This window comes from Rhinolophus hipposideros, assembly GCF_964194185.1.
Source record: "Rhinolophus hipposideros genome assembly, chromosome: 10".
In the NCBI taxonomy this organism is placed as follows: Eukaryota; Metazoa; Chordata; class Mammalia; order Chiroptera; family Rhinolophidae; genus Rhinolophus; species Rhinolophus hipposideros.
The window spans coordinates 31,513,403-31,538,813 of record NC_138056.1 but is presented as its reverse complement, the minus strand read 5'-3'; the positions used below and the strand labels follow the sequence as shown (position 1 = coordinate 31,538,813).

Genomic DNA, 25,411 nt, shown 5'->3' with positions numbered 1-25,411 from the left:
GGCCAGGAGGAATTAAAGTTGACCGGATGCTGCCGGGAAGGGGACTCGCAGAGGGTGGAGATCCCGGGAGGTCCTAAAGCCTAAGGTCTTCCTAGCACCCTCACCCCCGAGGGAGGAGGAGCGAGTCAGCGACCCTCCCCCCGGCTCTGACGGGCCCTGAGAATTGGGAACCGTCCGGCGTCTGGGGTTCCTAACCCGAGGCTTCCTTGCCTCTCCCCCGCTCTGCCGCGCAGGGTGCTAGAGAAGAAGCAAGAGGCCGGGGAGACCATTGAGCTGACGGAGGATGGGAAACCCCTGGAGGTGCCTGAGAAAAAGGCACCCCTGTGCGACTGCACGTGCTTCGGTCTGCCCCGTCGCTACATCATTGCCATCATGAGCGGCCTGGGCTTCTGCATCTCCTTCGGCATCCGCTGCAACCTGGGCGTGGCCATCGTGGACATGGTCAACAACAGCACCATCCACCGCGGGGGCAAGGTCATCAAGGAGGTGGGCAACCGCTGGTCGTGTGGTTGCGCAAAGCCCTGTCACCTGTTGGAGCCCGGTTCCCCACGCCCTCCCCCTCCCCCCGACAGCGGAATGAGAAAGGCCTGCATGCTCCCTCAGCTCCCTTCTAGCACTGCCGTTCTAGAATGAACCCTTCTAGGATTATCACCTCCCGTTTTGCTCCTGAAGCAAGTCGCTTCTGCCCGCTGGGCCTCTCACCCGCAAAGGGGAAAACAGTATCTAGCGTACTACGTTTTTGAGAAGAGTGACTTCATACAAGAAGGTGCTGCTTAGTAATGTCCATTAAATCAAATGGAAATATTTTTTTTTCCTTTTACTCAGAGGAACGGAGCGGCATCTGAGTTATAATTTCCCCGACTTCTTCAAATTCTCACCAAATATTCTCAGTCAAAATGAAACAAAACCGAGAAACAAATCAAATCAATTGTGCGCAAATAAGAGGCCTTTGGGAGCCTTCCACCGGGCTGGAGGGGAAGATGTGCCGCAGCGCAGGCACACGTGGGGGCCTCCGGAATCCAGTCCCCTAATCTTACTGTGTGTGTGGTGGGTGACCCCTAGGGAGAGAAAGGTCAACGCCAAAGTCACAAAAACCCTTGGGTCCGTGCTTTCTGTTCAGGGATCTGAGTGACCATAAGCCAGGCAGAGCGAGGGTTGGGAGGGAGTAACTCCTGACACACTGTGTGCATGGAAGCAGTGAGCGCCCACCCGCCTTGGAGATTCCGGGACACCCTGCAAAGTGCGTTTGTTTTCAAAATTTTACTCAAAGGGAGAAAAGGGGGCCCCAATTCCCCAGGCTGAATAAGCGCTCTTTCCCCCTTCTCATGCAGGTATTTCGACCTAGTTTACTTTAAGGTGCACCTGGTTCTGCGGCTCCCGCCGGGCCCTGCAAACGCACTCCGGCTCTTAGGACCACCCCCAAAGCAACACCTCTCTCTCCATTGACTCCCCAAATTTCCTGGACTACTCCAAATCATTCCGGCCCACGGTCATCCCCATTTTTCTGGGACCATCCTTCCTCCAGCTCCTCCAACTTCCGCATCTTGTATCCCAAGCTCACCACCTTCCTTCCCCAGAATTTCCCCAGTAGGGATTCCATTCTCCAAGAGATTCCACCACGGTCCGCACTGAATGGAGTCGGCTAACGCACCCCGCCTGGTGTCTCTATCCCCAGCTGGCTAACGGAATCTCTTCCCAGAGAGTCCTAATTTTCCAAACCAGAGCCCGGAGGAATCCTCATTCATCGAGGTGAGGTGATCCGACCCGCCTCACGTTTTCCGAGAGCAAAGCCAGGACTCCCAGCTTTGTAACTAATCACGATACATTTCAAATGAGCACGGTTATTAGGTTAAAGAAGCGTTTCTTCTCTAGAAGTAAAGATTTAGTTTTGTGAGGAAACGAAAATTAAGCCACCTCCACCCCGGCATGCAGGGAGTACCCCGGGGGGTGAGGGTTCTCTGGCCCAAGAACCAGTGAAGGTGAATCTTCAGCCCAGGCACTGATTTCACTCTCGCCCCTCCACCCCATTTTTAAATATTTTTTTAATTATTTTTTTCCCTACTCCCTAGAAAGCCAAATTCAACTGGGACCCGGAAACCGTGGGGATGATCCACGGTTCTTTCTTTTGGGGCTACATCATCACCCAGATTCCGGGCGGCTACATCGCGTCTCGGCTGGCAGCCAACAGGTAATTCGCGGCGCCGGGCTTAGGGTGGTGGAGCTCGTACACTCAGAAAGGCTAGCAGAGGCTGGGGGGCAGGGCGACAGCCTCGCGGGGATTCGAAACTCCTGGGCGAGGTCCCGCGCACCCAGTGTAGAAGCAGGAACTGTTGGTGCTTCCTTCCTGAATAAGCCCCCCCCAAAAGCATTCGGGCTCTCCTGGGCTGGCGCACTTTGTAGCTTCCTCTCTGCTCTGGGCGAGCCGGCCCTTCGCAAAATAGTCGACGTGCCTTAAGGCCTAGAAGGAACTGAAGCCTGGCGAGGAGAGGGCCAGGCGGGAAGGCTGGTGCACAAAGGGGGCATCACGTGCTGCGCTCTCCCCTGCGGGTCCCGCGGGTGCCCCAGCCCCTTGCGGCGCTGACCTCCGGCAAGGCGCGTCGCAGAGCTCCCGGCAGCCGGCCCAGATGGTGCTCTGGGTCTGAAGGATTTGTTTCTATGGAGGCAGGCGGGATTTTAGGCACCCGGGGTGCGATTCCACCTGTTAATGAGCTCGGCTGAGTAGGGGCGGGGGTGGGGAAGGCGCTCAGCTGCGCCCAGTGGCCTCCAACCTTGCTGCGCTGGTGGCTGCAAGCCGAGGTCCTAGCGCCAGCCCTAAGGAGTGCCCCCAGCGCCAACTTGCAGAGGCAGCCCCAAATTTAGGGCAAAAGGACTGATGGGGTGGGCGTATCAAGGAGTACAGCCTGGCCTTCAGAGGGTGAGAGGCCTCTTCGTTTGCTTCACTGTCTGTATTACGATAAACAAAACTAAATGCTCCTTAGATCTGAATTGTTTATGCTGAGCAAGAACACATGCCCTCGCCCTTTCAGGTATTGCTGCTTAGAGACTCCAAAGACTTCCAGTTTTCCTTCAGACCTTGTACCTAAGGCCTCACCCATCTCCCTCCCTCAAAAGGTGGGAAGTAATCTAGAACTGGTCACCTCTCTAGTCTTGATCTCTTCTCTGCTTTTGTAAACTGGTCTCTGCTCATCTCAGTGAAATCTCTTAGGTTTCCTGTTTTGTTTCGTTTTTTTTTTTTTTTTTTTTTTTTGTCACCTACAATCCCATTCATCAGAGGTGTTCTCCTATCCAGTATTTCTCAGTCCCCTCCAAGGCCAAAAAAGGAATTTTTGGAAATTTATTTTAGGCTTACTGATTCTAGGGTGAGGATTTTTGGACAGTCCCTCAAAACGTCAAGAGGAGTGCATTAGATTAGAAATAGTGTCCTGTGAATATCATCTTTACCTTGACATTAAGGATGGTTAACACTCAGACCCAACAGGAGACAAAATATTCTTTTAAAAAAGGAATCAGTTTAAAATAAAAATCAATTGTTAGATCACCCAATTTTATGGATGGGATAAATCAAAGAACGAAAAAAGGGAGCAGGCAGAAAAATCTAAAGGAAGTATGCCCTTAAATATTACTAGTAATGAACATGTTATATTTTTGGCTTTCATATCCCTAATGCATAGTGTCTTGGGTCATTTTTGTTTCCTAAAAAGTGTTTTCTGAAACAAAATAAATTTCCCCAGAAAGATACTACCAACATACATATATGAACTATTTTCATTTCAGGGGGAAAATATCCAACAATTCACCAAAACCCAAAATGATACATGAAACTCAGTGTAATGTGAACTGAAAATATAATGGCTGTGCCTGTAAGATTTTCTCAGAGTCAAACCTTCAGCTTGCCAAATGTTAAAATGCTAACACTTTCCTGCCAGGAAAAAAAACTACCAGGTATGTCCCAGCTTTCCCTGGTTGTAACACTGGGAGGTTTTCCTGCTTTAAAAAACAAAAAACAAAACAAAACAAAACAAAACAAAAACAATATAATTGTTATCATTTGCCATGTTTAGTAAAGAAAACACTGATGCTGACTCAGGTTCTATTTTTTTTGGTAGATTTTCCTCAATGGAAAAATTTTTGAATTTTAGAATTTTTACTTGGATCTGAATTCACCTTACTTTTAAATTAGTACTCAAGGGAGAGAAACAATATTTTCACATATAGTGTTTTGTGTTCTACTAGACTGAGAAAATTAAGTTAAAATTCATTGTAAAATATTATGAACAGACAGAAGATTATAAACTAACTTCCTTATTACATCTTAGAATTTTGACATATTTGCTTCATTTTTAAAATAGAACAAAACATTACACATACAGTTGAAGCCTCCTGTGTAAGGAGGTTTTTAAAATATATAACATTCCCTTTTTTGGTTATAAAAGTATTAATACTAAATATAATATATAAAAAAGATAATAAAAATCATAAATAATCACCCAGAGACACCTGTTATTAACACATTGATGTATTTCCAGTTGGTCCTATATATACTACATAGAATTTTATCTTAGAAGCCTTTTTTAAAACACAAAATCTGAGAGATTTTTTAGAATTGGTTTAAAAGGTATGTATTTTTCTATTATGATTATTTTTCAAAAACAGTAAAAACAACACAGCAAGACCAGTTTTCCGCCTACAGCATTGTATGCCCATTCCAATAAGCTTCTACACATAGATCATTTAATAATAGAACAAGGTTTCCTTCTGGTGGCATCCTGGGGACAGAGTCCTTTCCCTCTAGGTATGAAAGAAGTGCCCTTTGGAAAGTTTGCCATCACTGTTATGGGTGGAACTGGAGCAGAGGAACTGAGGTGTGTGGAGACAGCTCCTCAAGAGAGAAGAGTTCCTGGTTACACTTCCTGGCAAATTTCTCAGTGAAAAACAAACAGCAAGGATTTGGAGTCTCCATATTATGGATTAAGCAAAATCAGCCCTACATTTGGTCAGAATACAGAGTTCTGGTTCTTTTTCTGGTCAAATGATAAGCATTGTTGTTTTCCAGCTCATTGAGAGGAGGAGCTGAGGGAGTCCTAGAGAGAGGAAACACAGATCCAGAAGGGAGCTCTTGTATTATTTTTTCCTTTGTCTTTCCTTAACAGGCTATTGCACCATCCTGGGTAGGAGAATTATTCACCTCTATGGATAGCCTTAGAGTGGGGAGTCAAAGGACTCTTCGCAAAATCTGTAATGTTTTCAGATGAGAACATATTGAACATAGTGATTAATTTGGGGACAAATTAATTTTGTCTTTAAATAATATAGGTTATGGATTTTTCAATAATCTAGATATTTACCAATGTGTAATTGCTAAGGACTGTTTTTAACTTGCATTTAGAGAGTGATGAGGAACCTGGACAAGTATTTAATGGGAGAAACAACAGAAGTTTTGCAGTGGGCATAACCAAAGAAGGTTAGATTTACCAAAGAAGTTTGGTGGACACTATGTTTTTAATGGATGATATATACACAAAGACTGCCCTTGCCTTTGTCTAGGTAGTAATATTAAACCTTATTTAAAATTTTTCCCTATTCCCCTGTCCTCCTGATTTCTCAACCCAGCTTTAATTTTTTTACATAGCACTAATTGCCACCTCTCGTACCAATAGTTTACTGATTTTCTTTGTTTAATGTCTGCCTTTCTCCAATAAAATGTAAGCTCCATGACAAAGAAAGTAGTTTTGTCCATTTTATTTTTACTGCTATATACCAGCATATCAGAGAGTTCCTGGCCCACGATAGATACTTGTTAAATAAATAAAATGAACACCACAACAAAGGATTTGGGGCTTTTTAAAAAAAGGCAGTATGGCATAGTGGTTAAGATATGGGTTCTAAAGCAAAACTATATGGGTTCAGATGCTTGAATGTGCTATTTAAAAACTGAATGACATTAAATATTATTTAACCTCTCTGAGCCTCAGTTTATATTTCTGTAAAAGGGGACTAATCAAAGTACCTACCTGATATGGTTATCATGACATCTAAAGAAGAGGATCTGTAAGAAAGTACCTGGCACTCAATAATTGCTTGCTGTTGTCATTCATTATTAATAAAATCTTAAATTCAGAAAAAAAATTAAAATAAAAATACTCCTTATGACCATTAGCATTACTTGTGTTTAAATTTGCCTTAAGTATTAGTAGTGAAAAAGGATTATTTTTATTATTAAAAAATGCCTCTTTTCACATGTCAGATTTCTACCTTTAAAATTATTTCATCTTACACATTATGCACAATTAATATTATTATTCACTGGAAATGTCATAAATCTCCTTTGAAGGCTTTTAAAGAGCTGTCTTTAAAATATTTTTTAGCCAAGTGTATAGAGAGTGCATGCAAGCTTGAGGTTTAATTCCTCTGTGGAAAATTAGTTTCTTTTTCCCTGCCCTAAATCAAAGAGGATCTAGTTCCCTGTGCAACATTTTATCTTTTCATGTATTTCTTGGGTTTCAAAATTGACTTTTGCTAAAGAAAAAATAGTTCTTTATGTGAATAAAGATTGCATGTGTCTGTAGCATAGAGTGCACTCTCTATAATAGAAAGAACCTACATTAGAGCTGGACAGGGCTCATCTAATCCAATCCTCTCGTTTTACAAAACAGGAAAGGAAATAGAGAATCAGGGAGCTGGTGACTTGCCCACGGTCACAAGAGATTGTGACTAAAATTTAGGTGTCCACTAGGATATGACCATAATCTACATCCACTTTGAAATTTGACATCTCTGCCTGATATGTGTTTCATTGCAGAGTTCACGTTCAGCAGCAGACTGAGCCATCTGCTCTCTGAATGAGTGCCTACAATCTATCATGCTCCAAATCCTGGACAAAAATCCATGAATTAGAGAGAAGCCTTTATTTAGAAGGCTCAAGAGATCCTTAGATTTTTGTGGCAGGAGAAACATGCTGTATTTTTTAGTGTGTACTGGCTCCCAAACTATTTGGCCACAACATGAGTGATTCTGTTCTTTTCTCTGCAAAAAGGCAATATCCAAACTTGATAATGACTTAAACAGATAGTGTGATTATCTGTAGAAGAAAACATGGTATTTAGAACCTTACCTCTTACCCAGCCCCTTTGGAAATTTGGGCTCCTAGAAAATTGCAGAGGTTTGAGCATGATTGGGAGTAGTTCAGACCTTTTGTCTGCAACGAAGGAGGGTTCTTCCTTGGGATTCCAAATGATACAATTCAGTTCATACTACTGATAGAAAAGAGAGTAATTTATATTTAAAAATGAACAGATTTAAATGTATGGATTTTAACACTTTACTAATGTGCATTTATGAAAATGAAATTTGATGTACTTTAGGTAAATACTCTGGCTAGCCTGATTATGAAAAAATCCTCTTGTGAGAATGATTTTCAGAAAGAAAGGAAGAAAGATATTTTAAATATAACATCTTCATATTTTAAGCCCAGAAAGAAATGATTTTACTGGCATGATTATTTTTTTGCCACAGAATTAAACAATAAAAATGTACTTTATTTAGTAGAATAGGCATTTATCGGAAATGACATCTTAAGTCTCATCATCAAACACACACACACACACACACACACACTCACACACACAATCTAACTGTCTATATCTATCTATCTATCTATCTATCTATCTATCTATCTATCTATCTATCTATCTACCATCTATCATATTTATTTTTTTCCTCTCTACTTACGTACTATCTATTACAACATCCATTGTAATCTTAGGTTTCTTAACTCTTGTACTGAGAAACATTTACACATTCCTTTTGTGTGAGACAATAATTCAGAGTGTGAACATAAAGCCTGCTGCAAGGGACCACCATCTTGCTATGGTGGAAAAACAGTTTATAGTCATCTAGTCTTTCAGGGCCAGAGGTGAGGATTTCTATCTCACTCATCTAGCTGCCTATCAAACATCTAGCTGCCTTCCCATTGTGGACCCTATAGGTTAGCTATCTAGGGCAATGCAGATGAGGCCTATTTTTGTCTGACAAAAGAAAATACCCTTTCCACAAGATGAATAGATGGATCAAGAGTGGGAGGGGTCCCTAAAGGGCTTGCACATGGTTTGCTGACATGAGCTTTTTTCTCAGCACCTCCTTTTCCAGTTTCCTCTCCTCTCACCCCTTTCTCGCTTAGCTCTGGCTTCCAGGGTGGCTGCCACATCCTTACTACCACAGTGCAGAGGCAGCCTCTGGAGGGGAGGGGCATGATTTGGAGGGAGGAGTCAGGTGAGCAGCTGGTAAAATGATTTTCTCCCTGCCATATGCCACTGTTGGGGCTGTCTAATTTCTTTGTCATGAGTGATGAAGTCATTTTTACAACTTAATGATGTACCAAGGGACCCAGTGGGCTGGCTTGTGCTTGTGTATTCCTTTTTTAATATGTGAGTAGGGGCATCAGATGTGACAAAGGGAGGTGCCCGAGCACTGATTTGATTAGATTAAATAGATTAAACAGCCTGAATCAGTCTATTCCTGCAGACCCTCCAGGAGAGGATTAGTGCCACACCTGGGGTGAGGAACAGTAGTTCCCTGTTAAGTGACAAGGTACTGCCCAAATGGAAATTGATTGATTGATTCAGGGAAAATGGATATAAGCTGTAGATATGACAAGTTATCAGTGTTTCTGCCACCTCTTCTGGGCAAATCCTTGTGGAGTGGGGTTGATGTGAGGACCTTTGTGGTTGTGGTCATAGAAAAAAATTATATATATGATTGGGAATTTCACAGCTAACTCATGCTGGGCCACACTGAACGTTAATTATCAAGCAAAGTGTGGGACAGGTTTTCAACAATAGCATTCGCTTTTCCAAACATTTCTGTGTCAGGGATACTCTATGCCTCTCAATTTTGGCAATCTGTATTAATATAGGGCCTTCTGCAGTCCCGCACCCACCCACACACAGACCAGTGTTTTAAAAGTGATTGTACATAAGAAAATATAATCATTTTACACTGTAAGACAAAAGAAAGAAAAGACATATGTATGTACGTGTGTGTATATGTGTACAATATGCAGAGAAAAAACAAGTAGAAATTAGGTTTTAACTTGAAAATAAGGAAATTGAATTTATTTTAATATGTCATTTGCTGCAGAGGAAATCATAAGGAAAACAATAATTTTAAGTAGCTTTCAAGTGGTTTACCATTTTTAAAAACAATCTTAATTATCAAATGGCCTTTATTTCACAAAAATTACAGTGATGTTCTTTGAGAAATTGAGAGCACGCATCAATTTCTAATCCTGTTCTTCAGTCATAGAAAAGTTAAGATTTTTCACATTTGGTTTGCACATTTCTCTGTTGTTTTTTCTCAGCCTAATTATGGATGACTCATTTCTGACTGATATAAATATGAATATACTGATATAAATACTGATTGATATTATAGAGAATTGAGATTTACAGTTCAAAAAATAAAAATGGGCAAATATTTATTTGGGGAAATTTATTTCTAGAATTTATTTTTTATGTAAAATGTATTTCTTTATTTTCCCATATATTACTTACCTTTACTTGGAAGAAAGGATAAATAGACTTTAAGTGAGTTGTTGAAATTTAAATGGATTATAAAGCAAAACCCCAAAACAAAACTGAAACCCAGAATATAAATCAGAAGTCAGATTAATTTTACAAATATGTAATTGTTCAATTGTATTGAATAGAGCATCAATTTTCTATTCTATAGTCACCAATGTATTAAAACATTCTCAGATACATAATTATTTGGCATGTCATATAATTTAACATTTAGCCTATGGACAAACATTGAAAATGAACCTGAAAAAAATCAACAGTGGAATTTTAGAAGACAAAAATATTGTAAAAATGAACCTGAAAAACAGCAGAAGTGTTCTCTTTAGGCCTACTGCAGTCATGCAGTAACATGATTGCTTAATTTATATGATGGAGGAGAGGACAGCCTTCTGTTTTCCTGTAGTTAAAAAGAGTCTAGAAATGTAGCTGTTAGATTAAAATGGGGGAAAATAGGAAGCCGCCTCAATGGAGTGGAAACACAGAAGAGATACTCTCACCATGTAAAGTGGAGAGGGGTGAGTGAATGTAAGAGCTTTTTAATCAATGTGAAGTAGATCATTCAGGGATAAAATGTCCACCTCTCCCTAAATAGTACATTTGTATTGGGGGTGGGAAGAAAGAGGAGGACATGAATTATGAATCATCTTCTAATTGCCTTACTTCTCCATTTCAGGAAGCAGATGAAATTAGAATTGAATAGAATAATAGATATATGTATCACTAAACTTTTTTATATGTATACCTCATAGAGACTCTATAGAGACTCTAAGGCAGACATTCTTACACCTGCTCTATTGATGAGGAAACTGAACACAGAATAGCAGTTATTTTGCCAAAGACCACTAGCTGGTAAGAGAAAGAGGGGGAGTATGAATCCCACTGTGTCTGACTTCAAATGATGTCCTTCTTTACTAAGCAGATTTCTCCTCTTGAATAGGTTTCCTGTGAATGTCCTTAAAGAAAATCTATTAGACAGACTTTTAAAAAATACTATATTACTTAGTGCTGGGCTATGTACACAGGAAAGAGCATGGCTATGGAATAATCAGAAGATTTATTTATTTGCATGATTTTGCTTTTTAGACAAGTCTTTTGAAAGAGGATAGACTTGAAAAACCTATTATGGTGGATATTATTTTCAGTGCAGCTTTGCTGTGAAATGCAATTATGTGTCAAAGTTAAGAATGATGCTAGGAATAAGAAAACTCACATGAATATTAAATATCCCTTGGTATAAAATCTATTTTCTTCTGTCTGTTGAGATATAAAGAAATATATTCAATTCTCATGTTTGTTTGTTTTTATGACATCAGGCCAAACAAAAATGATGACTGTCAAGCATAATACAATATACACAACTACATTAAGTATTGATAAATGATGAAATTCTTTAAGAGGACAATATATCACCTCTAAAACATTGCAACCTAATTTAATTTTGAGCGTAGAGCTTCAGAGACAGTGGTTTCAAAGGCTCATCAAGATACTATGATGAACAGAAAGTGAAATGGCAGTTGGTTTCAGGAGATTCAACAGTGTTGTTTGGAAGACTTAAGGATGAGGCCAGACTGAGCCATGTCCTCGAACTTAGCAACTATCTCAAGTGTGGATTTATCCACAGGGGTACTCTAAATTCTAGTCCATAGCTGCCATTCTACAGTTTTTCTATGAAAGTAACTCAGCTTCCTAGGATTGTTAGGATAACCAGAATGGCAGTTTGTTCCCCATCAGAAGCTGAAGAACAAATAAATGGTCAATTGATTAAAAACAATATCAGGATAAAGAAGTTTCAAAGAAGAAAAATCTGTTATCACCTACCAATACCTCAGGAAGGGAAATTATCATGGCCCTCTATTTAAAGTATTTATACAAAAGTGTAAGAGGGTGACATATACAAAACCTTCTGCTTATCATCATGACATTTGAAGAAGTGAAATAAAGGCCTGGACTATATTATCCAAGAGACTCAAATAACTTAGAGTGTGTAGAAACACATGACATCTTGGTTTAAGTCTTATAAAAGTGTTCTACGGTGCTTTAGAAATATCTATGAGAGATTAGCTTGAAAAGAGGTGTATCTGTGTATAAGAGAAGTATTGGGGGTAAGGGTGAGGGTATACCAAGACAGGTATAATTGATTTAGAGAGGGCTGTCAATTTGAAAAAAAATGCTTCCTGTTTGATATTTTAGATCAACTATTGAAGCACAGATTGAGAGGCAAATGTATGTTGATTAATTCTGTATGATTTCAAAATGGGAACTAGAATTCCCACTACATGTTTTCATGAACTTAAGCTGCTAGAATTTCAGGATGATGTGGAATGACTCTGACTCCATAGACACAGAAATAGCATTATTTAATCAGGGCAAAAACATTCTGGAAGAAAAGGACAAAGTGTAGCAATTCTCTGAAAACTGCATTGAAGGTTAACAAATTTCTATGTAATAATAGCTGGTATTTATAAACCATTTACTGTGAACTAGACAGTCTCCTTTCATAATTGATTTATTTAATCTTCTTCATGACAATCCTTTGAACTATAAGAACTTATCTCCATTTTGCAGATATATACATTGAAGCTTGGAGAATTTAAGTGATAACAACTTGCTCAACATCATACCTAGTAAGAAACTAGAGTTGGAATTTGAATTCATACAGTGTATTCTTAACTAATATTCTGTCATGCTGTTTGTATGTCCTTAAGAAAAATACGGCAGCTGCTCTGTCAATTTGGTCAGTGAGGACAATTAAAACCAGGTCAGAAAATTTCATTTTAGGTCTTGCCCAAATGACCTAATTATGATTTGTATTTTGTAAAGGATATCATCCCTTTTTGTAAGTGATTCCATTCCACCCTTGCCACTCCCCTCTCTAATAAAAGGTAAGCCCCTTATTGCAGCTATGTTTAGCTCTTTTCATTCTAGGTCTGACTTGCCCTAGCGGTTGGTGCCCCTTTTTGTGATGTCTAAGGGAAGGAGTATCTAGCACAGTACTGCTAAACCCATGATTCTCAAATCAGGAAAAGTAACATCAGCATCACCTGGGAACTTGTTAGAAATGCAAATTCTCAGTTCTCACACAAACCTGTTGCATTGGAAGCTCTGGTACCCAGCAATCTGTGTTTGAACAAGCCAGCTACGATGATTATCACGTGTAAAGTTTGGAAATCACTACGCTATTTTTTTTCCTGGAACTTCTTTTCCATACTCACTTCTAGCATTTCTTCCATTTGTTTTGAAACCTAGACTTTGTTCATGAAAGGCAGAACCCTTCTACATGTACTTATTTTAAAACGTAGGTGGGCTGGGGTAGAGGTCTGCTCTGCTCCCCACTGCTGCGACAATCTATCTTTCAATAATGTTCTTGTCTTTTATGGTTTTGACTTTATCTACTGGAGCTGGCACTGTTAGTACTAGTTCTAGTACTAGTGTTAGTTCTGCTGATGTTAAAGTATTAGTAGAGCATAGTGGTTGAGTATCTAGGATCTACAACCAGACGGAGTAAATATAAACAATAGTTCTCCACTTAGTATCTATGTGACCTTAGCAAGTTATTTAAGCTCGCTGAGACTTGGTTATTCTATCTATGAAATAAGGATAGCCGTAGTAGCTTTCTCATGTTGCTATTGCTCGTTAAACACAAGAATCTACAGCAGGGACTGGCACACACTAATAATTCAACAACCATTGGCTATTATTATTTCTACTTGACCGACTCACATTATGGATTTGTGTATACGTGCATTTTTCATTTAGTGTCACAGAAATCCTGTGAAATATAACATATTAATATCATTGTACAAGTCCTAACACCCCTTAAATGCTTAGGATGTGCCAGACATTCTTCTGTGTGCTTTACTTGTAATAACTTATAGGTTCTATTAATATCTTCGTTTTGTAGATGAGAAATGAAGCATACATAGTAAAATAAACTGCTTAAGATAACTCAAGTAATAAGTGACAGAAATAAACTTTGAACCCGGGGAGTCTGGTCCTAGGAACCATGCTCTTGATCATCACATACACAGCCCTTTTTATAGACAGCTAATCAGAAGCCTATAAGGTTAGTAACTTTCAGTCACATCTTTATCAAGTGACACAGCTAGAGTCCTATAAAAATTTCTGCACCACATTTATGTCACTTTCTTTTGCTCTACTACCATTAGTGACTTTGGCCCCTGTTCCCCTGCAAGCCTTCATCTTGCCTTAACTTACATGAATCCTGATCACCTTCTGTCTCCCTGGCCTCATAGGTCCCTCTCCCTTAAATTCTGTAAGCTTCATGTTTACTTCACCTTAGTGGCATAATCATCGATTAGTCTCTGAGACCCTAAACTCCATCATTTCCAAGATGTCATGGACTGATGGACTCTGCTCTTTTCCTCTTGTCCTATTTACCTTTCCTCAACCCCACCCCCACCCCAACACCATCCTTATTCATCATCTCACTCTTCATGTTCTTATTTCTATCACCTGTCCCACTATGTCCAGCCATTTTCAATACTACCTCATGTAATTTCTTCCATTTTTTGAAACTTTGCTGATCCACTTTCTATTTTTGGAATTCCTTTTTTCTTTTTTCTTTTCTCTTCATTTTCCAATGCCGAACTTGAAAGTTTCCTTATGAAGCTCACCCCAGTTGGAATGGATTTCTTCCTCCTTGGTTTTTCCATTTATACTCCTGTTACAGCCTTTGACATAAATTGTCTCTCGGCTATTTGTCTCTTTCTCTCTCCACCTACACCAAGGGCTATCCTTGGCCTTTTCTGAGTGCCTAGTAGCATTGTCTAGATGAAAGAGCACAGATTTTCATGTTAGAGAGCCCTGGATTCAAATCTCAGCTCCACTGCTTGCTTTTTTCTTGCATAGACTTTCTGTGTGCATTTTCATGTGTGTAAAGTGAGAAGAAAGTGTAACTCAGAAGGTTGTCATGGGGATTAAATTAATTAATGTAGGTGGAGAAAGTATTGTAAGTGCTTTGTAAATTTTAGCACCTTTCTCCTCAGCACAATACCTTGCTCTAAATATAGTCTCACAAAGATTTGGAGTATGAATGCATAAATGAATGTTGAATGAAATGACTGCTTCAGTTTTTACTGTGTGTAGTACAGCAAGAAAAGTTATAAAGGCTTCCCATATTGGGCAAGAATATTGATAATCAGAATTTCATGTAGTTGGATATTGATTTGTACACCAATTACATAAAATTTAAAAAGAAGATGAGGTTCTGAAAGTTTGATGGATTTTATTCTTAAATACCCTGTTTCCCTGAAAATAAGCAAAAATTAATATGACCTGGTATCATATCATATCATATCATATCATATCATATCATATCATATCATATCATATCATATTATACCAGGTCTTATATTATAGTAAAATAAGACTGTGTCTTATATTAATTTTTGCTCCAAAAGATGCATTAGAGCTGATTGTCCAGCTAGCTGTTATTTTGGGGGAAACATGGTTAGAAAAAAGTCAATGCATTGTTATGATCCAATGACCATTGCATCATAAACAATAAAAAAGGATAGTTTAAGTAATTAAGAAACTTAAAAGTAGGAAGCATTTACAAATGTCATAATATTATATAATTTGAAACACTATTTGGGGACGGGAGTAGAAGGTAAACATTGTAAGTAATCTATTAACATTTTACCAGGAGTAGTAGGGTGATTTCAAGTAGCTTTGTGAAGACTATTTAATGTTCATTGCAGCTTTGTTTACGGTGGCCAAGACATGGAAACAACCAAAATGTCCTTCGATAGATGAATGGATAAAGAAGTTGTGGTATATATACACAATGGAATACTATTCGGCAGTAAGAAAAGATGAAATAGGACCATTTGTGACAACATGGATGGATCTTGAGAGTATAATGCCAAGCGAAATAAGTCAGACAGAAAGAACAGAGAACCCTATGATTTCACTGATATGTGGTATAGAAACCAAAAACAACAAAAGAGTAAGACAAATGAGAAACAAAATCTCATAGACACAGACAATAGTTCAGTGGTTACCAGAGGGTAAAGGGGGGTGGGGGGAGGGAGATGAAGGTAAGGGGGATCAAATATATGGTGATGGAAGGAGAACTGATTCTGGGTGGTGAACACACAATGGGATTTATAGATGATGTAATACAGAATTGTACACCTGAAATCTATGTAACTTCACTAACAATTGTCACCCCAATAACCTTTAAAAAAAAAGAAAAAAACAAAATTTACAATTAGAATCCTGAAATACATTGCTAAATGATGTGGTATGTGTATCATCAGATATAAATCCTAGCGGCAAAACCCACTAGCTTTGGAGTCAGACTAGATTTGGAAAGAGGGCTCCTCTACTTAAAACTGGCTAACAACTTGTGCAAGTGCTTTCACTTATCTCAAGCTTATTTTCTTCATCTATAAAATGGGTATGTTAAGTGTACCAATGTCATTGGGTTAGGTGGTTGCGGATTTTATATGAAGTGTTAACATGGTGTCTAGCAAGTTGAATAAGCACTGATTACATCTAGAACTGACTATAGTGGGCACTCAACAGATAGTTCATAATTGGTTCAGCTCTACTGAATCCATAGGGGACATTTTGCAATTGCTGGAGATATTTTTGGTGTCGCAAATTGGGGCAGTACGCTACTACTGGCATCTAGTGCTTGAAGCCTAGGGGTGTTGTTAAACATCATGCAGGGCACAGGAGAGCATCATGCAAGAAAGAATTATCTATCCTGAAATATCAACAGTGTGGAGGCTGAGAAAATGAGGTGAAGAATGGGTAAAATGCATCTTTCTCCAGCTTATCTAGAGATAGCAGAATTTAAAAACCCTTCAAATGGGGCAGAGAAAGTGATGATTGCAAGTTATATTTATAGAAAATGAACTTCATGCATCATACCTTCAAAATAATTATTGGAAAAGAAGGCTCACGTATTAGACAAACATGGATGAAAACCTTATAGTATTATTTTTTTGTAAACCTTAGCATGCAAAATGATCACCTGGACTGCTTATTAAAGCACAATTTCCAGGCTTCACTCCCAGCACATTCTGATTTCAAAAGTCTGGAGTGAGAAATCTGCATTTTTAATAAGCACTGCAGGGAATTCTGATGCAGCTGGTTCATGGATGACAGTTTGAAAGGATTCTTCCTAAGGGCTCAATGGGGTAGATGCATAACTCATATACACTTTCAAAAACCCTGTAGCATTATGTAGCTCTGTTTTTCTCTATTCTTAAAGCCTTAAGCAGTCAGTCTCATTGTTATTGATGATAATAAGCAAAGTGGAATGGATCTACAGAAAGATATAGTCAACAGAAGTTTGCCAATCCCCAGACAGCCTGCTCATGTGACCAAAAGTCCTGTGTCGTTTACCCTTTCTGCCTTCATTCTCTCTGTTGCACAAGTACCACATTCAAACACCCAGAATAGTAGGAAGACATGTGTACCTCACTGACCTTTGGCAACATGTACCATTTACCACTAGGGTCCAGGAAACATGCCCTGTATACTCCCTCCTATTTCCTTTCAGCCCTAAAGGAAACCTCTAAAATGATCTGGGATTTGTACATAAGAACGTTTGGATTGCAGTCTGAAGAGACGTAAAAATTCTTTCACCTTAAAAGTAATAGTCAAACATTAAAATATGTTTTAAATAAATTTTATAACAATTTTGAATTCTTAGTTTACAAAGACAGGTTATAAGATTTTTGCATTTATTTTCTGGAAAAAAAACAAATCCACATTTGGCAGGAGTTTAATGTCACTAAGTGTGTGGCATTTTCATAGGAGTAATTATTTCTAGAAATAGAAAGTTTCTATTTTGTGTCAAACATTTATAAAATAAATTCTTCTTTGACAAAAACCTAAAGATACCCTATTCAGCAAACGGCACAGAGGAAGAATGAAACAGAACATTTACCTTCTCAGTGACTATCTACCTTGCTGGAGAGAAGCCACTGAAGACAGACAGATATTTGGCTGCGTCAAGTAAACAAAAGTATTTGACTCAGTCTGTGATTCATAGAAAAAGATTTGATCCACTTCAGCCCTTTGTAAAGTAATTTCTCAAATTTTAATAGCAGATTAATAATGATCAAGCTCCCTTTCAAAAACTTGGGTCTTTCACGGTTGCGTTTAAATATGCCTCCTGGAAGAATGAGAGCTTCTATGAGGCAACCAATTTTGACTGAATTAAAGGCTCAATGTTCAACTTGAGGAAACTTGCACAGAACACACTGGTAAGCTCATTAGTGATAGTGTGTCCCAAAACTTCCATGTAAGAATATATTTCTGGAGTTACCCAGTTTTGGGGATGTTTTTCTTGCTTTGTATGAACACTATAAAATATTTTTAATGATGAAATGGAATTTTTACTTGCAGATGGATAAAAATGTGAGGACCATATTTCTAGCAGTTCTTTCTTGAATCATTGTGTATATGTACACACTTAGAGGTGTGCCTCAAACACAATCTCCTCACTAATCCCCACACACACACCAAAAAAAAAAAAAAAGGAAAAAGAAAGAAAAGAAAAAGAAAAACTTGAGACAAGTATATTAATTGTATTAATTTAAGTAATAGATATTTTGATTATAAAAATGTATGCTGTGGGATCTGACCATGAGACTTCTTGGGACATTTTAAATATGATTTCATTCATAAAATTTTTATGGATATATATAGCCTAGGGAAGTTGAAAATAGTTGTACAATGTAAGACATAACTCCATTTAGGCATTTATAATTTTTTCAAAAACTCTTTAGTGAATATCTACTCTGTGTCAGGCACTGTGCTAGGTATTGGGGGTATAACAGTGTATCTGAAAACAAGCTCTTGCCCTTAAGCAGCTTACATTGGAAACTGAGATATAGACCAAAAACATATACAATGATTCATTAAATATTTACAATTTGCAATTACATTTACGAAGAAAATAAATACAAGTAAGTATAACCAGATTTATTGAATCCTTCTATTTCTTGTGCTTCAAATAATCTAGCCTTTCAAGATAGTCCAAGTATCTATTTACAATGGCTAGCTAATCAAGTCCAGACATATTTATTCTTTTTTTTTTCTTTTTTTAAGTCTATTTTAAAATTGCTTGTAATTAACTTGACCTGAGAAATGTAGCTCTATTAACTCCCTTTCTTTTTCAGGGTTTTTGGAGCTGCCATACTTCTCACGTCTACCCTGAATATGCTAATCCCATCAGCAGCCAGAGTGCATTATGGGTGTGTCATCTTTGTTAGGATATTGCAGGGACTTGTTGAGGTATGAAACTGCAGGATGACATCATCTTAAGGTTGGCATGTTATGAAGAACCAGCAGACGATCTTTGCCTTGATCTATAAATAAATATGTCTTATTAGGTTGTGTCTACATCATGTTAAAAAAAATTGGAAAAGTTAGATGCTCAGGTGTTGTGTCTTTGAATAAGGCTAAACTACAATTGTGACTTTTTACCTCCCCATTTCTGGAATTAAGTGATATTAAATAAATGTGTAGTACCTATTTGACTGGAAAAAAAAAAAAGAACAGACACTTTTATCAATGGGTTGTAATAAAAATATTTGAGTCTGTCTTGTTGGCTGGTGATAACCCTGAATTAATACCTTTTGGGAGTTTTATACCACATCCCTATTGCCTTTGAATCATGATTTGAGATTTCATTAAAATATGTCATTGAACATATTCTTTGGGCATCTCACTCTAATGATTTACTTTTGTCCTATCAGCCCATTGTCTTTGAAAGAATATCATTTATAAACTTATGATTGCCCTACCTGTTGTCCCTTCTCTTTCAATGGAGTATGGTGGGAATAGAAAATCAGATAAAGTATGAAGGCACTGAAAACAATCTCCTATCTCCAAAAAGAAGGAAAAATCAGTAGGATCAAAAATAACACAAAAAGCATAATTACTGTTGTTCCTTGGTATCCAATGGGTATTGGTTCCAGGACCCCCCCTTAGATACCAAAATCTGAGGGTGCTTAAGTATCTTATATTAAAATGGTATATTTGCATGTAACCCACACACATCCTCCTGTATACTTTAAATCATCTCTAGTTTGCTTATCATACCTAATACAATGTAAATGCTATGTAAATAGTTGTTATACTGCATTGTTTTGGGAATAATGACCAAAAAAATACAACCAAGTCTGTACATGTTTAACACAGATACAACCATGGTAGGCCAAACTACACAGTACACATCAACAACAATGTAACATTTCTTTTTCCCAGATATTTTCAATTAATGTTGTTTGAATCTGTGGATGCAAACCCTGTGGATACAGAGGGCTGACTCTATTTTAAAGGTCTTAAGATCTGTATAATACTGTTAGGAAGTGTCAGCTTCAAGGATATAAGCTTCACCTTCCTTCATATGGATTCCTCATATTCGGAATCACTGATTTTAATGCCTTACAAAAAGGTCTTCCAAAATCTCAAACTGTTCAGAATTGCAGATGAGCTGAGTAATATAAGATCTTTCATTTTGCCTTAATCCAAAGAAAATTGAGGTAGAAGGAAGACTTGAAGGGTGGGGAGAATTTGAACAGGTCACTACAAAGGGGCCACGTTTCACCTGGTCTGGGGCTGAAAGTTTTAAATGGACATTCAGGGAATCAACAAAGGCCCATGAGTAGCAGCTTCCCCTTGTGCCCATTCTAAGGAAACAGCATCAGAAAAGGGAATGTGCTTATTTTCCAATGACCCTGGATCCTAAATAGTGATACATATCTTCCCCCATCTCAGGGCGTCACCTACCCAGCATGTCATGGGATATGGAGCAAGTGGGCCCCTCCTCTGGAGAGGAGTAGATTGGCGACCACCTCCTTCTGTGGTGAGTACTGTACTGATGTAGGTATAGTGGGTAAATTTTAGAAACAACTTGAATAAGATTGAAAGTTGGTGAAGCTCACCTGTAAAACAATCTGGGGTGTGTGTGTGTGTGCGTGTGTGTGTGTATACATGAGTAAAGGTTTTTTGCCACTATTTCAATGTCTTTAATTCTTATTGGTCTCCTTAAATCCTCTATTTCTGCTTGTGTTTTGTGTGTGTGTGTATTCCAAATATGTATATATAGCGTGTGTTTGTGTTAGCCAACCAAAGAACATGAGACAAAGTCAAGAATTTTTATTGATTTCCCCTACCTTTCTCCCATTCTCCCTTCTACTTTAGGTTCCTATGCTGGAGCTGTGATTGCAATGCCTTTAGCAGGCATTCTTGTACAGTATACTGGCTGGTCTTCAGTGTTCTATGTCTATGGTATGTTACATTTCCATACAATAGACTTAAAAGAAATGTACGTAAGCTATAACAATGAGCTAGATCACTAAACATTCTTCTGTGTTTACTTGCTTATTTTTTTTCCATTAAGAATCCTGACAGTATGTCCTGTGAAGATCAAGGAAAATGTTTATTTCCATGATTTTTCCCTACATTGTTATCTATTGTTTAAAAAACAACCACATAGTTGATGGAAGCTTTGTAATATGTGACATATATTGTCCTTGATTATGAATAAAAAAATAAAATCAGCTCTTAGTTCAAAGCTGATTAAGAGGAAAGAGTGAGGCAGCATCTACTCCTCTATTTTGCTACAGTTTTCTTGGTCATTTCCTTGATCGAGCCTCCTTAAGAATGAACAGGGGAAGAAAGCTGGATGGTAATAGTCATGTTACTGAAACAATTCAATTTTGTGATGAAATACTATCAGTCACCTGCAGCAACAGCAGCACATGTTAGTCCTCATTTCCCCAGAATTAAAAGAGATTAAGCCCCCAAATTGAAATACAAGTGACAAGAAACCCTAAGTTCAAACTCCCTTTCTGTTTACTTTCCAACCAGAAACTGAAAGCTTACCACTTGAAAGTACTCCTAAAGTCTCTCTCTAAAAGACACTTTTTTAATAACAAGGAAAGGAGAAGTAGAAGAGAGCTGGATTCCAACTGATATGTCATTGATTAATACCACCTTTGAGCATGGGCACAAGAATCTGAAAGATTAACGAAGTCATGGGGTCGAACAGAGCAGTATCTGGCTGCTCCCGAATTTGCTGTGATCCATTTCCGTTTTAAAATGTTTTCATCAGAGCCCATCCTATGCTTGTAGAATGTTATTAAATATACTTCATAGAAGAGGCTCTTATTTGGGGTCAAAAGCCATGGATGGGTTTCGGATTTATGAATATCCAAAATTGTAAATGCATGTGTTTGTATCTTTTATTTTCTGGGAAGATCTTTTTATCCGATTTTAACCCATATCTTTCATTAGATTTTTCAGAGTTCATAATTCAAAGAAGTTTAAAGCATTTATTAATAGGGTGTGCAGTACAAGTTGAGATGGCCATCCGTTACACCCTCTGATTTATGCCTCAGTCCGTTACTTAATTGATGACATGAAGTAGATTTAAAGCAAAGATACTAATTTCCAGAAAGCACTCATGAAAACCAGTCTCATTATCTCAAGTTACAATTTATTTAATATTTATCATTGAATGGTACAAACTTAGATATTCTGAAAATATCATATCATAGTACTTGCTTATTGCTTTGTGTAACAAAATTTGGGTCTTTGAGTCACACATTCAGCATTGATATTTTAAAACTTCGATAAAACCTGCATAGTGCCTCAAGTTTAAAAAGATAATGCATATAAAGCAATTAGCTGTGTGTCTGGCACTTTAGATGCATTCAGTTAGTGGTAAGAATTACTTCTAAATTACATCTACTGGGTGCTTATTCTGTGCCATCCACTGTGCTCGTTGCTTTATGCATCCTCTCCTTCAACTTCTCTTGGCCACAATCTCATAAAAAAATTATTATCTCATTTTATAGTGGAGGTTTATAGAGATTCAGTTCCTGATCAGATCATGTGGCTAATGCGTGACATAGCCAGGATTCGAATCTAAAAGATCATATTCCACAACTACTACACTACACTGAGTTTTCATACACTATCTGACCCAATATTGGGTTTGCTGTCACGTTCGGTAATTAAAAGAAGCATGGGAATGGGATTAATAGATGATGTAATACAGAATTGTACACCTGAAATCTATGTAATTTTACTACCACTTGTCACCCCAATAAATTGAAAAAAAAAAAAAAGAAGCATGGAACATCAAAAACTATGGTAGTAAGGAACTTTTCTTAGAAATTGAACAAGCAAAAAAAAATAAAATATTATGGAGATCAGTCATTCAGAGTTTTACCCATGAGAAAGAGACAACTGTAGGAGGCAAAAATGAAATGGCCGGCTGCCATTTCAAGAAATCACCTGAAATTCTTTCTATTCTTCATGCTTTAGATTTATGCATATATTGCACAATAAGTGCATTTTCAATGGTGAGAGTGTTAAATCAAGAAGGGTGAAAAAAACCCTTGCAAACAGTGTATTGTACTGGCATGTGTAAACTTTCATCGTCACAAAGAATGACCAATAGGTAACAGCACGTTCTGAAAATAATACGGCATGCACTCAAATAAAGTGGGGAATGTTGCTACATTAATTACAGAAGCCCATTTCTTAAAATGTATAATAGCCACTCAGGTTAAAATAATCTAGATTTTACTTAATAGTCTATTTACTAGATCTTGAAGTGCAAACAGTAGAGGAAAATGAGCATTTCTTTTCTGTGGAAATACAGACCACTTTCATATATTCAAGACAGGCAATTAATAAAAAAAAGTCACTCCTCGAAAAATTCTTTGAGGACGGGAATTTTTTCTTGTTCATAGTATTTCTGTCATTTAGCAGACTGCCTGTAAAAGTAACTGCTCGGTAAATGTTTGTTGGATGTATGAAGATGTGCCAGATCACATCATTCGATAATTATTTATTGTGAGTTTCCTGGGTGTCAGTGTTATTTAACAGAGACAAAGTGATAACACTGCAGCGCCCACCTTCAGCAAATGACTGTTAAATGGAAGTATTTGTGATGGTTTTCTTTGACTTCCTCCTTTTGAATTTTTGCTTGCAGGTAGCTTTGGAATGGTCTGGTACATGTTTTGGCTTTTGGTGTCTTATGAGAGTCCTGCAAAGCATCCTACTATTACAGATGAAGAACGTAGGTACATAGAAGAAAGCATTGGAGAGAGTGCAAATCTTTTAGGTGCAATGGAAGTAAGAACTTTATTATGGTGTATATTTCTATTCTTATTCTCCATCTCATCTCCCTTCAACCAACCAAACTATTTTATGAGTCCTTATTCAACAAAACTAATTTGGTATCAATCGTAATTTTTTTTAATTCATCCATATTCTCTGACTTACTTAGGAATGATTGCTACTTCCTCCATCTACAGTTTATTTTTTCTTTATCTTTGTTAAACATGTTCAAATTTTGCCTTGGATTATAGCTATGACTGTAAACCTAAGCAAGTTTTTAAAAATAGTTCAATATGGTCCATAGTTTAAACAAATTCAACAATAGTCATTTAGATTGTAGGAAATGCCAAATTACCTAACACAGTCATAGAAACGGCTATTTTTTTGTTTACTGAATGACTTAAATGTAGATTTTATACATGCCTATTTATATTATATGTGGTTTAGTAAATACTAAAGCATTAGGATGCCAACATGAAAAATATTCTTAATATAATATAATCCTTTTATTGAAAAAGATTACCATTTTTCAGGATTATTATTATAAAAATCAAGTATTATAAAGGTAATGTTATAAAGCTTTTTTTCTGATTATGATTTGGTTTCTTGGATAGGATCTGTTTATAGAGAATGAAATGCAGTTCTATAATGCAAATGTTTCATTAGTCTGTGAGACAGTAATATATCATAAGTAGTAATAATAAATAGCTAATGGTACTATAAAAATGAAGAAAACTGGTAAGCACAAGTAATATATTTAGACAGGTTGAGTAATTCAGCACTTAATCCATAACTCAATTTCCTTAAGCTAAGAGTTGGCAAGTAACATGTACTGGCTGAGAAACCAACGCCCCTTATACATTATGTTTCTCCTCTTTCTTTTAAAGGCTCCTCCTCCTATTCTAATTGTGTTTTATTCCAGCTCTGCTTCTCTACTTCATTTGTTAGAGAAAGCCTGTCTTTGACGTCTTATTCTAGGTACAAAGGTTTGTCATCCATTGTTGCTGAGGGTATCTTGGCTCTTAATGAATAAGAAAAATCCCATCTTGTATATTATTTAGAAGTTAAACTTCAACACTTAAAAATAATCCTTACATTATTATGGTTCCATGAGCTGAATAGACTGGAATTAGAACTTTCCCCTTTCTGTTTCCTTCTGTAAATGGATTGATCATTTGTTTCTAATGGTGGCTTCTCAAACAATGAGTGGTGATGTGGAGGGTGGGGTAGGTGTTGGCAGTGTGTTCTGGTGTCCACCCGCTACAGTTACCTTGAGAAGAAACTAACTCTAGACTGATCCATGGTGAGTTCAGGATTTAGCTTCAATTGCTAGTCAAAAATAATCTCATCAGTCTATATCTTCATTAGTTAAACATACTTCTTTTATTTACCAGTTTTTGAGATATTGTGTGTCTAGATCAGGCACATTTTTTTTAATAGAACAATCAGAAATTTAGTCTAAGTGAAAAGTGAAAACCAGTTTCTGGAAATGAACCCACGAAGAACAGCCAGTGGGTTGTTAATAAAATAGCATAGATAATCTCAAACCTCCCATTTTCTGTATCTTACTGGTTTGCCTAAACACAGTATTTTATTTATTTCTGATATTTTATACTTTCCTGTATCTTCAAAGTAATTTTTTTAAATGAGATAAAGTGGGAATAGAACTTATGCATTAGTTATTTTGAACTTTTTATTGTGAACACATTTAATAT

General features: G+C 37.6%; 1 protein-coding gene across 1 annotated transcript in view; it reads left to right on the top strand.

Annotated features, from left to right (window-relative positions):
- The window catches only part of SLC17A6 (solute carrier family 17 member 6), a 37,157-nt gene that overhangs the window by 2,704 nt on the left and 9,042 nt on the right, over window positions 1-25,411 (top strand). The window contains exons 2-7 of the mRNA XM_081064427.1: window positions 234-486; window positions 2,070-2,188; window positions 18,737-18,851; window positions 20,340-20,427; window positions 20,766-20,852; window positions 23,569-23,711. Coding sequence (XP_080920553.1) covers window positions 234-486; window positions 2,070-2,188; window positions 18,737-18,851; window positions 20,340-20,427; window positions 20,766-20,852; window positions 23,569-23,711 — 805 coding nt within the window. The remainder of the gene's footprint in view (window positions 1-233; window positions 487-2,069; window positions 2,189-18,736; window positions 18,852-20,339; window positions 20,428-20,765; window positions 20,853-23,568; window positions 23,712-25,411) is intronic.